Source organism: Eurypyga helias, unplaced genomic scaffold (genome assembly GCF_000690775.1).
Source record: "Eurypyga helias isolate BGI_N326 unplaced genomic scaffold, ASM69077v1 scaffold6890, whole genome shotgun sequence".
NCBI classification, from domain to species: Eukaryota; Metazoa; Chordata; class Aves; order Eurypygiformes; family Eurypygidae; genus Eurypyga; species Eurypyga helias.
This window is the reverse complement of record NW_010226170.1, coordinates 38,754-58,710: the sequence shown is the minus strand read 5'-3', so window position 1 is coordinate 58,710 and position 19,957 is coordinate 38,754. Positions and strand designations below refer to the sequence as shown.

Here is a 19,957-nt window from a genome sequence, read left to right as displayed (position 1 = left end):
CAACTCTCACAAGCGGAGACATGAAACGCAAGGACAGGCGGCATCTAACAAAAGGCAGCTTTAGTCTTCCTTAACCAGGAGGCAGAATTTTCACAGGGGGTGGCTTTTTAAAAATACTTTTATTCACTTCTGGTTTTCCATCAAAACCAGCATTTGTTTCCTGTTAAATGCTTACACTTCCCATGTTCATGGGGACAACAGCGACAGGAACCAGAGACCTGCAAGGCAAGTGCCATACAAGCGTGTGTAACACGCTGGTTAACTGCACAACTGCCTGCGTCAGGCACGAAGTTAAGACTTCAGAATGGATTAGGCGCTTCGGCGTGCTCTCTCGAGCTCCACCTGCTTGGAGACAAACTCGGGGGCTGTCCACTCTCACTCCTAACAGCAGAAGGTCAGAAAGGAGCTCCCTCCTCGAGGTAAGAGCGGGTAAAGTGCCTGGAGAGGAGGAAGCCTTTCCTGCTGGGCGTCTCCCCTGTTCCAAAAACACCCCAAGAAGGCAGAGGAGGAAAGGTGGGTCACCACAGTACTGCCTGTAGTGCGGTACATGAAGAAAAGCCCTGTAGCACATTCAGTTGACAAGGAGATGAGCTAATCAGAGCCATCCTGGCGTTGTACCGTGAAGGCTGGCAGCTGTAATGTGGCGTTATTGGACAGTAATACTTAGCGCTTTCACGCGGATCAAAGCAAGCAGCACAACAAAGCCTGATACAGCCTTTACTAAAGCTTAAACTCCAGCCCCAGGTTTAATTCTCCTTCGTGTCTGCTACCAAATGAGCCTCTCACTGACTCACGGCGGCACCAATTTTCACTCAGTCTGCAGCCCGATGAATTGAAGGAAAGGCTGGCTGAAGGAGCGACTGGCCAATGCCACTTGTCAGAAGAAAGGCAAAGGCCTCTGACTGAAATCAGTGTGTTTCCGTATTTGTCTTCCCAATTTCCAAGTGCCAGCAAGTGTGCTCAGTTTATTTTCATAGAATGGTTTGGGTTGGAAGGGACCTTAAAGACCATCCAGTTCCAACCCCCCTGCCATGGGCAGGGACACCTTCCACTAGACCAGGTTGCTCCAAGCCTCATCCAGCCTGGCCTTGAACACTTCCAGGGATGGGGCATCCACAGCTTCTCTGGGCAACCTGTGCCAGTGCCTCCCCACCCTCTCCGGGAAGAACTTCTTCCTGATATCTAATCTAAACCTCCCCACTTTCAATTTAAACCTGTTCCCCTTTGTCCTGTCACTACAGGCCCTCGTAAAAAGTCCCCCCCAGCTTCCCTGTAGCCCCTTCAGGCACTGGAAGGTGCTATAAGGTCTCCCCGGAGCCTTCTCTTCTCCAGGCTGAACAAGCCCAATTCTCGCAGCCTGTCCCCATAGCAGAAGGCCTCCAGCCCTCGGAGCATCTTCGTGGCCTCCTCTGGACTCGCTCCAACTGGTCTACAGCCTTCTGATGTTGTGGGTTTCACAGCTGGACGCAGTGCTCCAGGTGGGGTATTTTTATTCTCTCCCCACCAGAATGGTTGAGGAAAAGCAGTAAGGTATTTCTCACAGGTACCCACATTGTGCTCTAGTAGAATACCGGCATCATCCACGGCAGTCACTGCGACAAGATGCACCAAAAGAAGATAATTTTAAAAAGTCCCAAAGCTAGTTTGCAACTGCAACCTTTCAGGAACAGGTTATTCCTAACTTCTAGCTGCTAACAAAGCTCGAGGGCTGGCGTGTCTCCAACACGTATCCCAGTCAGCACCCCGACACCGCAGGTGACATTTCTTTTTGGTCACTTCCATTTTCTAAACACCACATGGCACTTCCCTGAAGGAAGAAGCTGCGGACGGCAGGCCCACTGGTTGCGCTGGCCACACACACACCTCAGCTGACATGTTCCCTTCGTAGCGTTCATTTAAGCAGCACTGAAATGAAGTTTTCTGACAGCTGCCGACCTCGCCGCTCTGCAGTTACACCTCCCTCACTGGGTCTGTAGCTCTCCCCTCCTACTATCTCGAACAAGTGAATTGCGGGCAACGATTCAGCAACTGCTACGATGTTTTGCTTTAAAACACATTTCAAACATGCAATTCATTATATTTATTGCTCCTTAACAGACTGTCTCCAGTTGGCAAGCCTGCGATTCCCCTACAGATAAAGCTTCTTGCCAGACATACCTGACCCGCCCCTGGAGATTACGTTTCTGGTTTCAGCCATCACGAGCAGGACGGGGTAAATTCTGGCCTCTGCTCTGTCTTCCTGACTACGTTGCTGTGGGTGCCGCTGTCCAGCCAGCAGAAACGAAGTCAGGAACTAATACCCACTGAACTGACAGTCCTGGGTCAAGTCCAGGCGAATCACCCAGTCCTGCCCCCTCCCCTTACCTCTCAGCGATGGAATGGGCCATGTTCTTCAGCCTCTCCTTGTTTGACTGGGGAGTGCCGATCTGGGGAACGATGGGACTGAGGAGCTTGTTCATCAGTTCTAAAACTTTGTCTGGGTTCTGTTGGTATTGAAGTCACACACAAATATAAGGAGGGCTCTGTGTTTTAATGCCACTGCAGAAGTGGAAAGGCCTCATGCAGTGTGCCTAGTGCAAGCTCCAAGATGCCTCCCTCCCATCAAGAGTCAAGATCAGATTAGCCATGAGCAACACAATGCTGCTGGCTTGCGTGGAGAAGTAATTTTCCCTAATTTTCCTCTAAAGCAGTGGCTATGGTTGTATTTTCTTTATTTCAAATATATTTCAAAAGGAAGCAAGAGTGCTTACGCCAAAGCCCAACCGCTTTAGAGGTCAATTCAACATCTGTGCAATTGGAAGAGCACGTTCCAGGTAAATAACTTCACTACCCAGAACAAAATCATGCGTGGAGCGATCTCATCAGAAGACCACATTGATCAAGAACCAGGATGTCTTAAATCAGAATGGGATGGAGCACAACCCCTCTGGGTTTCCTCACTGACCTCCCTCTCTGTGCAGCCAATGGCTCTGCTTTAACAGCAGCAGAAATAAACTGCTTGAATAAGGGCAATTCAATCTCCAAGATGAAATTCAACCACCTAATCACAGGGAGAACATTTGGAAATAGCAAACCAAGTCCGTATTTAAGGCAGCACGTAGAAGATATTTACCTTTGCAAGGTCATAGAGTTTTGCAGCTTCTTCAAACAATCCTTTATTTTCTGCTGCAGAAGCCACTTTGTTAATTATGGGTTTGGTGTCGCTTGTAAACTTGTCTATCACTCCAGGCTAACGAGGTGAGACAAAAACAGAAGGAGAGAAGAGAAATCAGAATGCTTAAAAATTCCTGAATATTCTGTCAAGGCAATGAATATTTTACATGTTGGATTATGATTAGAATGGCCTGTACATTTCCATGGGAACGCACAAAAGGGACACGTTAAAAATAGAAAGAGCTCTTGTGAGAGAGACTTCCTCCAAAAGGGAATCAGCGCTGAGACATCTACAGTTTCCAATTCATTCAAAACGATCCAGATAACAGGTCAAATTCTAAGTTATTTTAATTGCTGGCGACACGTTACAGAGGAGAGGAAAACACAAAAGATCGCAGCACGTAACACGCTCGGGTCTCCAGGGGGGCTGCTGGTGCGTATCGCCACGGCAGGCTGCAAGTGAAATCGTACAGGGATAAATGAAAGTGTGACAAGAATTTTAAAAGCAACAATAAGCACAAATAGGAGAGGAAAGAGTCAGGGATATCTGGAAAGCATTTTGCTGTAGTTGAGGATGTAAAAATAAGACTATATCGTCTGGAAGAATTTCTTTCAAAGCGAGGGTGGCTGGTTTCATACCAAAGACACATGAGAATAGAGTCACATTTAAAAGGAACTGAGTGAAGTCAAGAGAACGGGATTCAGCACTAAGGGTATACTCTAAAAACCATCTTACAGAGAACTGTAACATGAAAACAGCTTTGTAAAGATTATTGCATTACCCTGCTCTCGTGTGTGCTATTAAACTGACAGAACAAAACCATCTAAAATAAAAAAATCCTGCCAGAAAGAACTACGGTTTTTGATTGTTTGGTTTTGTTTGGTTGGTTGGTTGGGTTTTTGTTGTTGTTGTTGGGGTTTTTTTTTTGGACAGTATGATCTGTAAGATTTAAATGATTCTGGAGTCTGCTTTACACAGAAAGCTGCCAAAGTTGCTGCAGCAAACAGAAACCTTCATTGATTATCTGAAAATTTTACCATTTGCATGCACTCTCCTCTTTTCAGGTGAAGCCTTAAGGTTTCCTTTATCTTCTGGCCATGTAAGCTCGCATTTTACTTTTAAATTATTGCTTTTACAGCAGAATTAAGATCCATCACAACTAAAAATGGCTGATCTTTGATCTGATACTTACCCTCATCTACATGGAGAGGACAGGTCAGTTGTGGCCATGCCCTTGCTCCCTTAATTACAAGAGTTTTTAATGGGCTGCAATACATTTCCCCTCGGAGGTGAACGAGGGCAATACCTCAGTCAGTCTCCACACGGACACCTCAGTTGGAACGATCTCACACTCACCTGCAAGCAAGCTATTTTTGCTAACTGCTTGTTACCAATGTGTATTAAATCCCATTCCCTACTCCAAAGACAAAATTCCAACCTCACTGCAGTTACCTGATGCCATTAGTTTCTTCAGCGACATCGGCTGCCTAGAGGGACATAGTCTGTCCTGTGCTTCCCGACCCACCTTCTGTTAGGGCATAGATCGCTCTGTGAAACGATCTCATACCCGGAGAACTCATATGTATTCCAACACAGCAATAATTTGGCTAGTAAAGACTAAAGAAAAGCAAGATAGCCTCATGGCTACTTTTGAAATCACACGTAAGTTTGTACTTTTTATGTAAAGCATAAATTGTCAACTCACCTTCCTACTACCATCATTCTCCAGCTTTCCAAGAATCATATCAAACTATATCCACACATGTGAAGTAAGAAAAAAGGAAACAAAAAACAGAGAGATGAATTGTATTTCACAACATATTCACTAAGTACAAAGATGAAAAGAATGAAACACAGTGATCGACATCAAAATTATTTATACATAATAGGCATAAGCCGTGATTAAGTATCTTAAACATACGGTCATTGCGAGATCTCCCGTCATCTAGGTGTACATCAGGCAGAAACAGTAAACAACTGTTTAAGACTGCTGGCTTAATAAAGATTTCAATGAAATACAGATTTCAGTTTAAGTGAGGAAGGCAAAACACAGCCCAACATACCTCTCTGCTTTCAATGACTAGTTCACTAATGCAACGCAAGAACATATTCTCTCCTTGGCTGTCCTTCTCATTCCTACAAAAGAAAGGGAAGGAGGAAGGTACTCGGGTTTCTGAGGACTTCCCAGATCAGAATAATTAAGCAGTACTAACTAGGAGAAAATAGAGAGACATACATTAGCTCCTACCTGAGAAAGTAAAAATACTGCAGAGCTTCCCTCGGATCCGTCGATTCAAACTTACGGGTGTAAAGCATCAAGAGCCGCACAAAGTTTAGACGCCTGACAGCAGGAGGGTCGCCAGCTTCGTGGCTTACTGCAACGTCAGAAACACAACTGTCAGAGAACCCAATGCCAGGGAACGGTGCCCTGATCTTCATCACAAATTAGTCAGAGCCATGACCCAGAGCTCTGATGCAACTAAACCAATTGACTTTGAGGAGACTGTTCTGATGAATGCTGCCTGTTCGATCGATTACACAGACTACAGGGTACTCTCAGGGCTCAGAAAACATTCTTTTATTGTAAAGTACATGTGCAGGACTTACATAGCTGTGCACTCTGCCCAGAAGATTTCAGGAGCAATTTTAACTCAAACAGGACCAAAGCAACATGAACAGCATGACAACGCAAGCGCTCTGTCCGGAAGAGAAAAGCGATTGCAGCTTCAAACTGTGCTGTCAAGAACAATACTTGGAAGTAGAGGAAAGGCTGCTGGTTCACTGCAAAATGTGATTCGCCTGAAAGAAACCACACCACAGACACAGAGCGTAAGTGAAAATGATTTTGCAGTCAGGTGACTGAGAGCGGATGCTTCCTGTCACAGAGCATCACTACTGCTTATTCAGTGCCCACCGAAACGAACACACGAGGCCAAACTGAACACCTCACCACACATCGGTGGCTTAACTATAACCATTCCGCTGCAAACATGTCATGAAAGACCACAGCATGAGAATGTATTCAGGAAGTGGAAGAGAATAAACAGTTACTCAAAAAAGCTTCCTTTGTTCTTTTCAGGCAACAAACCACCAACTCTCATGGGCTGCAAAGGATTCCCTACAGACCACAACGTTTTGTCTTCATTTATGCTTGTGCCAAGTGGTATAAATGTTAAAAATCTGGCTTTTCCTACTCGGTGAAACGAACAGTACCTTAATGTATTTCTTTTCCACACATTGCCCAGAGAAGCTGTGGATGCCCCATCCCTGGAAGTGTCCAAGGCCAGGCTGGATGAGGCTTGGAGCAACCTGGTCTAGTGGAAGGTGTCCCTGCCCATGGCAGGGGGGTTGGAACTGGATGGTCTTTAAGGCGCTTTCCGACCCAAACCATGCGGTGGTTCTATGATTTTTATCTTGATGTGAGTGATGCTACAAACTAGAAGGCTGTGGGGAATCAAATTCTGTACGGTTTGGATAGTCCAGGTGACCTCATTTTGACTGACTGGAAGATGATTATGAGAAAAGGTGTTCTCTTGGGCTGTGGATGTTCCTAAAATTTTCTGAAGTGGAAGGAACTGTGATTTGGGTCCCCAGAAAATTACTTGAAATAGTAATTTAAGGGAAACAATGAACAGTGGATGAACACAGAGAAAACCCTTGGATTTACATGCCGACATTACATACTGATTGCTTTTCTGTTCTGTATTCCAGAAGTTGGAAGTTTTCCTAAAAGACCTTACTGTATATATGGTGAGAGAAAGCAATCTGCAGTGTAGTGTGGATGAAGTACAAATAGCGGCAGGGTTGTTCGCAGATGAACATTCACTCTGCTGCTAGCCTTGTCCATCGTGTTGTACTGAAACCTGCTGTTACTGCAGGGAAGCAGGCTGCCCACGAGCTCCCTAAGGACGCCTGTCGCTGGCGGAGCACCGTAGGGTTTTATGTGGAGTCTGGGGTTTGTGTAGTAACAGTTGGGAAGTGCCCTAAGCAGAAAAGCAGAGCCCCAAGTAACACACGTCTGTGGTTTCTTACCGTAGTCTTCTAGCAGCTGCTTCTGGAACTGTGATAATGTTAGTCGGTCTTGTGGAGAACTTGCGCCATCGTCATCAAAACACACTTGGTTCAGCTAAAAAACACAACCAAAAGAAGAAGCACAGCTATTTCAACTCTGCCTTGCACAAGGGGTGTGCTCAGAAGATATTCGTTCCATCTGAAGCCCCTCCTAAGATTTGACCGATGGACTAGAAACCACTTCTAGTGACATAATCAGGTCCATCCATGGCTAGGAAGCAAAGTTCTCTAATGCAGCAGCACCAGAAATCCATGAAGTTGTAACCCAGGGGGGCTTTCGTATCTGTCCTTGCCACCAAACTCCGATGCTGGGACTCTGAATACTCACTAGGCAATAATTAAAAGCAGTATTTTTTTTATTCAGCCCTAAATACATCATTCTACTCCCTCTTCCTGATAAAGGAGAGAAATGGGTACTGACTAGTATCTACCATGCCCCCACCAAAACTGTAAGGACTCTGGACTACAGAGACATTGACAGTGCCACCTTCTGCCAACTGACACCAACATTTCAGCCACAATCCATCCAGAAAGGAAAATTCAAAGGAAACCCACTGGTGGAAGCTAACACTACACATAAGAAGAGCTGAGAAAGTTCAATGTCCAATGAAGAACATGACACTTCCAGAGACAAGTGTCCCCAGTGTAACACGGATAGTGCAGAGGGTAACGGAGCAGCCCCGGGACTCGGGTTCCCAGCCTTGCACTACCTGCAAGGTGAAGCCACATCTAGAAGCAGGGAGGTTAGCCGAGCAGAAGTGCAATACCGTTCAGATGTGTTCTTAAAATAAAAAGTAAACCCACCACCAACACAACCCCAACACCACACTCACTTTCAGCCAAAGATAATCTTCAGTTTTGTCAGCAACTTCGCTCTGGTTATCTGTGATGTCACAACGGCCAATAATACAGTAAACAGCCCTTTTGTAGGGGTCAGTGTTATTTCTCAGAGCTCGTCTGTAATGAAGACGCAGTTTATTTTCTGTGGCGGGAGACAGTCTAAGGGAAGACAAAAGATTGAAGGAAAAGACATGAAACCCACCTTTCCTGCTATGAGGAAACCTGGATACAAACCAATGGAAATAGGTGCATAATGACAGTAAGCACTGGCCAGTATTTCTTGTGTTTTCTATTTACACCTGTAGGTAAAAATTTTGCACAAATGCATTTAAACATATCGTTAAAGCTATGGAGGATCACCTTCAAATACCCATTGCAATAAATAAATAAATAAATGAAGAGATGACAGTCTCTTTAGGGGTGCATTGATGTTGTGGCAAATGAGCTATTTTTGTCTGACTCTGCCATTGCATCGTTTCAGAAAATGAGAGCTCAAAGTCGTACTTTAGGGGTGCATTGATGTTGTGGCAGATGAGGTATTTTTGTCTGACTCTGAGAGCTCAAAGTCATATGAACTCTTTGGCTTAGTAACCAAGAAGCAAGCAGGTCGTTGTACCATGAAGTCTTTTGGGAGAGACACTTTCATCTTTATCATTAAATACTGCCATAATGTTCTTTGTCATTGTAATTACGGTACCCTCTTCCCGAGACTTTCACAGAATTGAATCATGTTCTCCTAGAGTAAGACATGCTTGTCAAATCTGTTGGCAGAGTACTTTTCCATAGCTGTAATAAAAGCAAAATACATCAATGATACTGTATATCATTAAAGTGTTTGTAATGAAAACAACGACAGTAACTTCACTGAGGGTTCTGGAATAACCTTATTGTAATGAGCACTCCCACATAACCTCTGCAAACCAGTTAATTTACGGAAGAACAACAACATGTACACTACTGAGTAAATGGCACTTTGATTAATTCACTCTCAGTTCGGTTTCAGGACGTGCAAACCATTGCTCACATTCCCATACCTGAAGAGCCCCAGAACATTCAACATACTGCAGGATGAGGGCTTCCCCCCATACAAATGAAACTGCCACAGGTTGAGGTGGGATACTACAGGTTCACATCCTCGCACTTATTTGGGCCCTCCGGTTTCCCCCAGTTTCAGCCAGCGCCGTTCCCCCGAGGGGAGCACAGCCATAATGCAACAGCTGACCGTACACTTGTTAGAAATTCATGGCAAGTGGGAAGACAAACGAGATACCCTAAACCAGCACAGCAGAGCTCAGAGCACAGCCTGAGACGTACTAACTCAACCGCCTGCAACCACACTGTCAGCAGTTTGGCCGGTGGCCTCTGTCAAGCGATGGGTGGCAACAGCTGGAACTGGAGAATAAGCACAATAAAGGTGAGAGAGCGAATGCCTCTGAAGGCCTCTCACAAAAGCTACTTGCTTGTATTGTGTGGCATTCTTAGGAAAACAGGTGTAGTCAAAAGCATTCCCCAATGGAAATTCAACTAAAATAAGGAATGGGGGAAATAAAGACACAGGATTTGTGCCAGCAGACTAAATCTGATGTATTGTATGCCGTGTCCTGCTGCTACACTGGGCAGATCCTATGGCAAAAAGCAAAGCTACACCACTGTATTATTTTTACATTTTTGGCTATTTTCAAACAGCTCTTTCTCTACAGAGACTTCTAGACTTCAAAGGCACAGATTACAATATGCAAACTTCTTACACGCAATTTAGGTAGGTGATATAAACACCAGGCAGCCCTCACCAGCAGAACAGACCTGAGCTTCTTGTATTTCTACCAAGCCACGGCTTACACTGATTATTTCATTTCTCCACAGCAAATCCCACTCCTCCCAAAGATCTTTCCATGTTCCCAATTACCTTCTGTCCTTACTGTGCATGTACTCCTGGAACCAGGTTTTAAACTCTCCCAGCTGGTGCTGTGCCCGTTTCACCACATGCATGGCTGCAGTCAAATCTCCACAGCGTATGCAGTAGTAAATCAGTGCCCAGACAGGATGGCCTTCCACCTCACCGTCCTGAAAACAAAGTACCAAGTGATTAATTTTGTTTAAAAAGCAGCATATTTTAACTGAGTTTCTTTACCATTTGCCTCATCCATTATTCCTGCCCTCACACCCACAAACTGATTTTGGTGAAAAATTCAGTGGTCAAAGTACAAAAAAACATTTGTACTGAAAAACAGAGATACCAAACTAATCATGGATCTCAGCAGGTAAGAAAAGGACAGCCAGACTCAGTTGTGTGGCAAATGTTATAATTTATGATGATTTAATTTAATTTTTCAAGCCACCTACCTGTTTATCTGGTAATTTTGCAGGTGCACAGCTATGCACTTTGCACTATGTGCGGGTGAACAGGATTTTATTCAGATTCCTAAATAAAAGGCTCAGGCTACAATTCAGATTAATTCATTATATGTTTAGTCATCAACAACTGGTGTCACAGTGTTACAAGAAGTGTAAAAAAAAAGAAGAAAAAGCAAACCGGGCAGATTAAGTTACTGGTTTTTTGAAACATCATAATGTATTCAAACACTTGCTTGTTGACCTTGAAAAAGACCACCAGAAGAGACTGCAATTTGTGGAATTTAGAACTTATGCTACTGAGCCCCACCAGGGCTCGGGACCAGCTCTGAGCTCAAAAGGATTTTTTTTATCTTTCATTTTCCTAATGAAAAATTCTGGAAAAGGAATAAAAGCCTGCTCCCCTAAAAGCAGTTTAGACAATAAGAAAAATCACTGGAGGCTGCAGAAGCTCCCTGGCTGTGCTGGAGCAAACAGATTTGAGTCGTTATTTTAGCTCGGACGCTGAAGGTGACGGACGTACCTGGAGACCAGGGACAGGCGCAGGGAGTTTGATGTTCAAGAAGCTGCGGACCAGTTGGTAGGTCCCTGGGACTCCACCCAGCTGAGCCTGGTGCAAGTTTCCAAAGACTGTCACAAAGGTGTAGTTTTTGTAACTGAAAAGCAACACAAACCAAGCAAACCTGAACAGACTGATAGTTGCTACAAAAAACATTTGCTGCTTTTCAGATCCAACCGAATCAGCAATTTACAGCAAATTACCTTGATGTTCAAACATTATCATTACAACAAAATGAGACAAAAACTTGTGTCGATTTAGGAAGATCCTTGCATTGGCCAGTCTCCAGAGAAACCATGTTTGGAGTCTGTGGCACACCACGGCAGGTTCAGCTCTGTTATAAGGTTTCTCTCGTTAAGCTCTCTTAGTACTAAGTTAAACTCAGTTATGTAACTGGCAGAAAGCCTTTCCACCCTAATGCTTTAATTCTCAGTCACAAAAGAACAGTTAAACACCACAGATATGTTTGTCTCTCCTCCCTGCCTATAGACAAACACAAACTTCAGGGCCATGGACTTATCAGAAGGAAATCACAGAGAAAAAGGGAATTAGGAGAAAAAACAACAGGTAAAGGCAGCTTTGAGAACACCTGAAACAACCCATCAAAGCCTTTAATCAAGGCAGGTCCATTTAACAAATATTCATGTTTAGAAGCAGGAGTCTCGAAGGTCTGTACACTGAAGGAATACCTATACAAGCAGCAGCAATAAATTACATGAAGTTCTTTTTTTCCCCTGCAGCACACGACAGAACTGTGCACCACCAGACTGTAAAACTGACAGGCTATGCTGAACGTAGGCAAATATCAGTGTATCTTGATAACTAACATTATGGCTGAGTGAAGCACATGCCCCACAGGGCTGGAGATCACAGTTGCTCCAAAGCAACTACGGGAGAACGGCTTTGAGCAGCACTACATCCACCTCCTCGAACGTGTGAGGGGCTGGTGAGGGATGGAAACAGCCCACTTAGCAGTTCCTGCCAGGAAAGACACTACCAGCAACTGTCAGGGGCCAAGAAGAGGCTGTGCCAGGAGGCAAAACCATCTCTTCCCAACATGCTGCATCGAAGCACGTGGCACTTTCTGTGCTCAAATGCTGGACCCGTGTCCGTAACAAATGCCCATGCGCTACGCTGCAGCTACTGTCTGATCTGCACTGCTGAAGCAGGCTGCTGGCATCACATTGGCGACTGCTAGATAAGAGACACTGCAATATCCACGTGTGCAGCGAATGGGTAATAGGGCCATCCGGGGATTCAGCTCTGGGCTTTCTCCTACAACCGTTCTGTCTGCTAGATGTCTCAGCATCAGCCTCTGCAAATCTTACAAAAACCTTTCAGTGCGGAAATGGCACAATCAGAACCTGACTCACTGCACCAGATTTGTCCCCACTGCTGTCCTCGCTTCCTCCCAGCACTAGCTCCTGACCGTGATGAGCCATCAGAAAGGGAGGATAGAAAAGAGGTGTTTTTTTGCAGAGGAGGAATAGAACTCGTTCCACAAGTGAAAAGTCTTCACTTATCACTATGACAGACATAAAATACTTAAAGGCCAATACAGAAGCAAGAATAAAAGGTCTTTGCGTCTTCTCAACAACCTCCCCATAGATTCAGGGCCTTTTAAACTATAACAGCTTTTACCTAAAACAGTTTAATATTCAACTGGCCTAAGCCCTGCAGAACAGAAAAGACAGGCAGCAGACACTTCCCGTGAGCAGCAAGAGGTAGCTGCCTCGTTAGTATGTCTGCGTGGATTACAAAGTCATTCTGGCTCATTATTAGGGAGCTCTATTAAACTGTGCTCCCTGGAGCATTCACCTTACCTTTGCTCGAGGTAGCGCAGAGCCTGCCGCACAAACTCCATACGCACCTCCATGTTGGTCCGGACTTTCAAGGCGTCGCTGGCGGGAACCAGGGTAACATCGGTCATTTGTTTCACCATGGCCCACAGCTCAGAGACGTTCTATAAACAAGCCATTCCATGCCACAGTGATTAGTACAGAATGAACAAGCAATGCTGTTTGAGCGACATGGTGTTTTGATGCTTAAGAAAAGCATAAAAACACAAGAGTAATGTCAGCTTAGGTAATGGAGATACTGACTGACACAGTCATGGAGGTAAGGCACTTCTGTCACCCACAATTCAAATTTCCCAGGCTTCTCCACATAATTCTTGCACAAGATGATGGGTATAAATATTGTACCTGCAACTGTCACCCAGGATCGACAACGATTTACAAAACTAGGCTGGGTACTTTGTGCTCAGCCTCCTTCCCCATTTCCAGCTTTTACGTCCCACTCAGTAAATACCACAACATCAGCTTTCCATATAAGCAATTGCTCTGGCTGCCACTGGAAAGCTGTGCAATCAGCTGTGATGAGTAACGGCTACAGGATCACTTGGACAAAGACTCAGGTCTGGACAAAAACCAATGTTGAAAGCCATCCAGGTCTGCTCATCCAAAAGGACGAGATCGTATCAGCATATACTAGAGCATCCCTGCTGAAACAGCAAAATACTGAGTAGTAGCAGCACTGTTCGCTCCAGCAAGGGCAGGTGTTTGATCTCAGGGCTTCAAAGCAGCAAGAACGTTGAAACCCACCGCGTTGTCCCTAGCAAAAGGAAGAGAGCTGTTCAAAGCAAGGATGCATGTAATTCAGACCTGCCTGAAACATTTTCCCCTCAGCTTCTGAACAGCATTTTGCTCTCCCCATTTGCACACTGTTTCTCCTGCAGTATTCTCCCCCAAGCATTTCTTGATGGTGCCCGGGTTTGTGCATTTGTTTTTTCAGGGGTGGATCAAGGCAACACAATGAAAGGAGTGGGGAAGAAAAGCAAAGCAGGCAGATCATTGGTTTAAAGTCAATCCTAAGGGCTTCATGCTTTGCTGTGGGAGCCTACTTAGCTCTGGCAAGGTCTGACTGAAGACCCTTCACCTACAGCTAAATACATTCAAGGGTTATTAGGAGGCCACATTGTGAAAACCAAACACATTAGCACCCATTTAAAATGAAAAGCAATGTTTTTCCTTGATAGCTCATCACTCATGATGGGACACTGCAGTGAAAGCAGGTGCTTTTCTCCCTCCCTGTGTTAAGAAACATTCACCATGACAGGTTCATCAGAGGTGGGCCCTGCTGTACTAGAGGAGATTCCAGTATGTTTTCTGTGGAGCCATGCAATTTTTTGGGCCAGTATCGGTGTTTTTCCACCGATGTCAGCAGGTTGTTAGTCACAGCTGAAAACAGATTAAATATGTTTCCTTACGTTAACTCAGCAGTGGTACCTTATCATCCAGTTCTGCAACAGCACTGCAAAGGTCCACCAGGTTAGGCTGCAGATGTCCATTCACTATCTTCTCGTTATAAATATAAATCTGAAACATACCGGAAGTAAGCAAGTTTAACCTCAGATGTGACTCCCCGTCATCCTTGCCAGCCACAGCAGCAAAATCCGAACCATGCTTCAAGAACAGAGTGTCCCCAGCAAGCCCCTTCTGCTTCCCTCCCACATTAGCCGCTTCTAATCCAACACAAGAGGAACGGGCATCGGCACCAACTGCGCTTCCAGCACACGCCAAAGCTCCCGGCCTGCCTGAGACATCCCGCTGTTCAGGGGTCCTGCAAGGCAAAGCGCTGCACCGAATCCCCCGTCACACTAGCTGCAGCTAATGGTTGGAGGACAAAGATTCAGCAGAGACCTGACAACCGGATGGCTGTGATACTCCCCCACATGGCAGTCTCCTGCCTGCTGACATAAAAGAAACAGCTTTTTGCTGGTTTGTGGCAGTGTTCAGAGATGTCTGACGTGGGGAAATGAGAACAGAAACCTGGTCCTTCAAAACCTGCCCTTAAAAATACAGACACATGCATACCCTCGTTTTGATTTAAATCTTGCTCTTAATTTAGCTACTTCTACTATTGTTTATTCTACTCTCAGCCCAAAGCCCTTCCAGATTCCTCTGAAAATAATCATTCTCAACACTAGGAAGGCAAAGCCAGCGTACCTGAAGTCCCCTTTTTCTTGCATGCACTACTACTCCAACATGCCCAGCATGCAAACAAGATGCATAGCTCAGGATTGCTACCAGAATCTGGCACCAGTGAAATCACGTACATGGACTTCAGCGTGTTTCTGTGAAACAGTCTGAACTAGCCAAGAAGAACAATTAATCATTTCAGTGTAATTAAAGAACATTTTACGGCTGATAACCTGAAAGAGCATGGACTGCCTGATCCCCAGACTCCCCAGTGAAATCCGCAGCAGCCCCATGGCCAGCACAGAAACCCAGGTATTTCTGCACTCGGGCTGGGTGCCGCTGAGGACAGCTCAGCCGGGCCAGCTTCTCCAGAGGGCTTGCTCGGGAGCACGCGGTGACTGCACCAAGTGTTTTGGTGGCAGAAGCCTGGCACAACCTGCCACAGCACATGGCAAGCAGCCTGCACACAGCCTGCAAAGCTGCCGAGAGCCCCCTGCCTACTCGTGATGCTGTGACTCTGCAGCCACCCCTGGTACTAGCACTGCTAGAGAGGTTGAGTTTGCCATACTCACAAAACAGGTAACAACGCCATCAGCCTCAAAGTAAGCATATAATTAAGCTGCAAGGAAGATCCTTAAGACAGGAATATTACACTGGAGATTTAATTAATGTACTAAATGGAAAGGACACTTTATCAGCACAACCACGCACCTTCTTCTGTGATTCCTTTCTTCAGTTACCCTAACTGAAGGCACACACAGAGCGCCAGATGTACATGCTGCTCCCTGGCTCAGCAAAGCCCGAGCCAACGCATACAATCAGAGTAATTGTGTGCAAATTAGGCAACGCTTTGTCTCCGTAGTTTTATGTATTCGTTTTGAAAAATCAAGGCCTTCTCCTTCATTCCGTTTCCAACAGTGCTGGTAAACAGATCGTATCAAATAACAGAAGTAACAAATTGGGTATGCAAAGGTTTATCAGTGTTCCCTGAAAGTTTTTAGAGGGAGTCTAATGCCACCAGACATTTTAATTCATAGCTGATGCACTACAGCTTCTCCTAAGCAATGAATCACAGAATGGCTTGGGTTGGAAGGGACCTTAAAGATCATCCAGTTCCAACCCCCCTGCCATGGGCAGGGACACCTTGCACTAGACCAGGTTGCTCAAAGCCTCATCCAGCCTGGCCTTGAACACTTCCAGGGAGGGGGCATCCACAGCTTCTCTGGGCAACCTGTGCCAGCGCCTCCCCACCCTCTCCGGGAAGAATTTCTTCCTGATATCTAATCTAAACCTCCCCACTTTCAATTTAAACCCGTTGCCCCTTGTCCTGTCACTACAGGCCCTTGTAAAAAGCCCCCCCCAGCTTCCTTGTAGCCCCTTCAGGCACTGGAAGGTGCTATAAGGTCTCCCTGAAGCCTTCTCTTCTCCAGGCTGAACAAGCCCAATTCTCACAGACAAACATCAGGATTAAGACTTCAGCAGGTGTTTTCCTACATGCACACATCTGAGATGTGATCTTCCACACGTGAGAACATAAGGAACGTAGAGTCTCGAGTGGCGTACTATTACACTTTCACATGAATTCTAATAAAACCTTTCTTTGAAAGGTTAAAAGAGTTTCAGTTTATTATGCGAGCATAAATGACTCCTATAGTCATATATGGTATTCCAGATCTCCTTCCAACAAAAAAAATCCTGTAGCAGACAGATTGAGTACACTTCTAAAAAAAAAATCGGACTAAATTTCCAGATTTTCTTAAAGGTCCCTTCCCACCCAAACCATTCCATGATTTTCCAATTGCATTTTAACCACAGGCAGAGGTTTTTACGTTTTACCTGCCACATCTTCTTACGCCACCACGCTCACAGATCTTTAATTTCCCCACCTCTCGCTCTGTAGAAAACAACGTGTGACTATGTTTTCTTGTCTCCACTCACCTGCCTGGCGTACACCATCTCCACGTTGTCCAAAGAGCTGCGACCTGGAGGGCCCAGCTCATCAACGTAGCTAGGCTGGTGAACGAGAAGCGTATAAGAAGGTGTAAGGTATAAAATTAACACAACACGTTTCACCAATGCACCTACTCCTAAAGAACGACGGCAAACCCACGTTCCTGGCAGAACTAAGAACGGGGGTTTGGACTAGCTACAGTGTAAAATGCACAGTCTCATTGCAATACCCTATTATCTTCCCAATATAGCTTAAACTTTCTAAAGTGACAGAAATCCTCCTTATTCAGTGCACAAACCAACAATTAGCTCTCTAGAATTAGGGCAGCAGTGTCTCCCGATAGCATCTTATAATCTGAATTCTTTCCTTTTGTTTCTTGAAAGGTTGCTTATTGTCATGTAAGAATCTCGCTGTGAAGCATCTAGTCTGAATCTCCATCATTTTCAGCTCCATGGATCCAGTATAGCAAGGCTGACACTCCAGCTTTGTCCTAGTGCTGTGACACCGCCACAGAACGTGACTGCAGCGCTCAGTTAGCTGCCAAGAAGTGCCCCATTGCTGGTCAGCTGCAGAAGGAAGGAGGATGCTGGCAATACACTGACCTGAAAAAAAATCATCTTCCTACGCAGAGAGGCTATGTCAAGACTGAGATATTTCCAGTGCAGAGAGACAGCAGGTGGAGTCAGGCACGGAAAATCTGTAATCTTTTATAAAAGCTGAAATGTAATAGTGACCTAATATCCTAATGCCACATAAAGCTATGCTTGTAAGTGTCCACTATGAATCACAGGTATGCTGTCAGTACAGCCACTACTGAACACGGATGTTCACCTCTCAAGGGGAAAGAATATTCCTAATTAAGTTTGTAATATGCTCCACTGTTTCCTGCTTCCTGAAAATGTAATTCTTCACTTCAGCATTAGCAATGCAAGTCTCACGTTTGAACAAGAAAGTGCAACCATTTTAAACACAGGTGACTTTGAGGTAAGCAGTCTTTTAAAATCAGCTGCTTCATAAGGGGTGCTACAGCCATGACGATCTGAAGATAAAAGCAAGACAAGCTCAGTATAGAAGCAGAATATTTATTATGAGGCCAAGTGACATAGTTGGAGGAAGCACAGAGGAACAAACAAGCTTTCAGAGAAGCAAGCATGTGTTCAGGTCTGAAGCTGAAACAACAGCTTTTCAATGTCAGACTCTGAACTCAAAAGCTCATCTGACTCCCCCAGGTATAGCTGGTCTGGTAACAGACGGTGCCTCTCCGCACAAGCCTTGCTCAGCTTACTTCAGGGGTCCTTGGGTGGCTGTGAGGATGGAAGATGGCTGTTTACTTCCACCAGGAGAGAGGATGCAAAGCACGTAGCTAAATACTGAAAGCAGCTGTAAGCAAACACTGAGATGGGGCCTTGCTGTGCCTTGGTTTGTTACCAGGTAACTCAAGTCCATCTAATATTCCTCTAAACTGGAATCAGTAACTTTTTCTGAGAAAAAGGAGGTGCATCTGCAGTTTTAAAATTAAGCTTTTTACGCTGGCAGTCGGTTATGCTGGCTGCCCATCCTCAGGAGCTGTTACGCTGCACCTCAGCAGGACTGTCAAACAGCTTTACTTTTCCTACATCAGCCACCCAGCAGGTCAGTACGCTGACGTATAGGTGGGATCACCCTCAAGTGTTGCTTAAGGACACGTTCTAGTCTTCCCCGGAAGAGTTCAGTTAAACGTGACTGACTCACTGCCCATACGAACAGACAACAAAGCCCTAATGCCAGGGAGAGATCACGGTGTTCACTTTCAGTTTACACCAGCTCTGGAGTTCAGCTTTGCTGACAGCTGTCAGGCCGCAGCAGGGCCGGACAACGCTCCTGCCACGACCTGGACTTCAGGAAAAGATGCGGGAAATGGGTAGCTGTTCCCCAGATGGTGTCAGCCCTCAGTTTCTTGTTTCAAATGAGGATGAAACGCTGACAGGACAAGAGTCTCACTTTTTGGGAACTGTATCCCAACTCTGAAATGAAATAACACAAATGTGAACTTCCAGACATGTCACTGATCAGTCTACGTACTAACGCTGTCTCAGTCATTCCCAAAATGCTTCCAATTTTAATTTGGTATCAGTTTAACCCAGGTTCTCTTCCATGCTCCTCCCTTAGGAGTCCACGAGCTTGCAGAGACAATGACGATCCACTGTCCTACTCCAGGAGTTCTGAGCAGAAGATGTGAAGACCTGTAAAGTGACACAACAACAGTGGCCAAGGATGCCATGCTGAGTTCACTAGGAATCCACATGTGACAATGAGCGTGTCCATCTCTATTGAAAAAACAGTAACTCTGTGTATTTGTGATTTCTGTTTTCAGTGTAGCATGCAACAGTTCATTACAGAATGAAAAATACCAGGTTGTGTTTGTCCCTGATACAGTGAAATATAAATGAATGAAGGTATCAAGGTGAACCTGGACAATTCCTTAAAATGGCTGGATTTAGTTTATCACTGCTTTAATTTCTCAATAGTGCAACCTAAATCATGTCCTAGGGGGTTATAAAATCAGGCAGATGCATTTACACCTTAGGCAGCATAAAAATGCCTTATCAAAAACCCAGAAGAAAGCCCACTTTTTCTTTTTGCAGCCGAACTCACACTAAAAACACTCTTCACAGTCACTCCTAATGGATACTGATATTCAGCAGCATTTGCATTTTTCTCTCAGTGCCAAATCATCTGACACAAATTCCTTTAAACCCACCTAAAAACCGACAAATTCTTTGTTCTAAAGAACAAAGAAGCTGTTAAAGCAGGTTTCCCGGGAAACAGACACGATGGCAGAAATAGCGCTTTGCAGCCTTGCCCTACGCTGTGCCAGATAAATTGCAGAGTTATTTAAAGTAATGCTAAATTATGGACGTTGTCATTAATTACTGATGAGGTTTCATCTTCAAAAGCAAGTGACAAAAAAGTACGTTGTGACTTAGTGTCACTTTTCAACCAGTGCCCAAACACCAGAAACGTAAGGACTGGGGCTTTGTTTTGTGAATCTGGTTCCTTTTTCTCCTGCT

The 19,957-nt window shown here is 45.0% G+C and overlaps 1 protein-coding gene across 1 annotated transcript in view; it reads right to left on the bottom strand.

Annotated features, from left to right (window-relative positions):
* The window catches only part of NUP93 (nucleoporin 93kDa), a 33,173-nt gene that overhangs the window by 6,974 nt on the left and 6,242 nt on the right, over window positions 1–19,957 (bottom strand). Inside the window, exons 3-15 of the mRNA XM_010151857.1 lie at window positions 16,895–16,969; window positions 14,264–14,353; window positions 12,800–12,939; window positions 10,941–11,073; window positions 9,972–10,129; window positions 8,059–8,224; window positions 7,187–7,280; window positions 5,762–5,953; window positions 5,403–5,529; window positions 5,218–5,290; window positions 4,860–4,904; window positions 3,113–3,229; window positions 2,365–2,483 (exon numbers count right to left, since the gene is read on the bottom strand). Coding sequence (XP_010150159.1) covers window positions 2,365–2,483; window positions 3,113–3,229; window positions 4,860–4,904; window positions 5,218–5,290; window positions 5,403–5,529; window positions 5,762–5,953; window positions 7,187–7,280; window positions 8,059–8,224; window positions 9,972–10,129; window positions 10,941–11,073; window positions 12,800–12,939; window positions 14,264–14,353; window positions 16,895–16,969 — 1,529 coding nt within the window. The remainder of the gene's footprint in view (window positions 1–2,364; window positions 2,484–3,112; window positions 3,230–4,859; window positions 4,905–5,217; window positions 5,291–5,402; window positions 5,530–5,761; window positions 5,954–7,186; window positions 7,281–8,058; window positions 8,225–9,971; window positions 10,130–10,940; window positions 11,074–12,799; window positions 12,940–14,263; window positions 14,354–16,894; window positions 16,970–19,957) is intronic.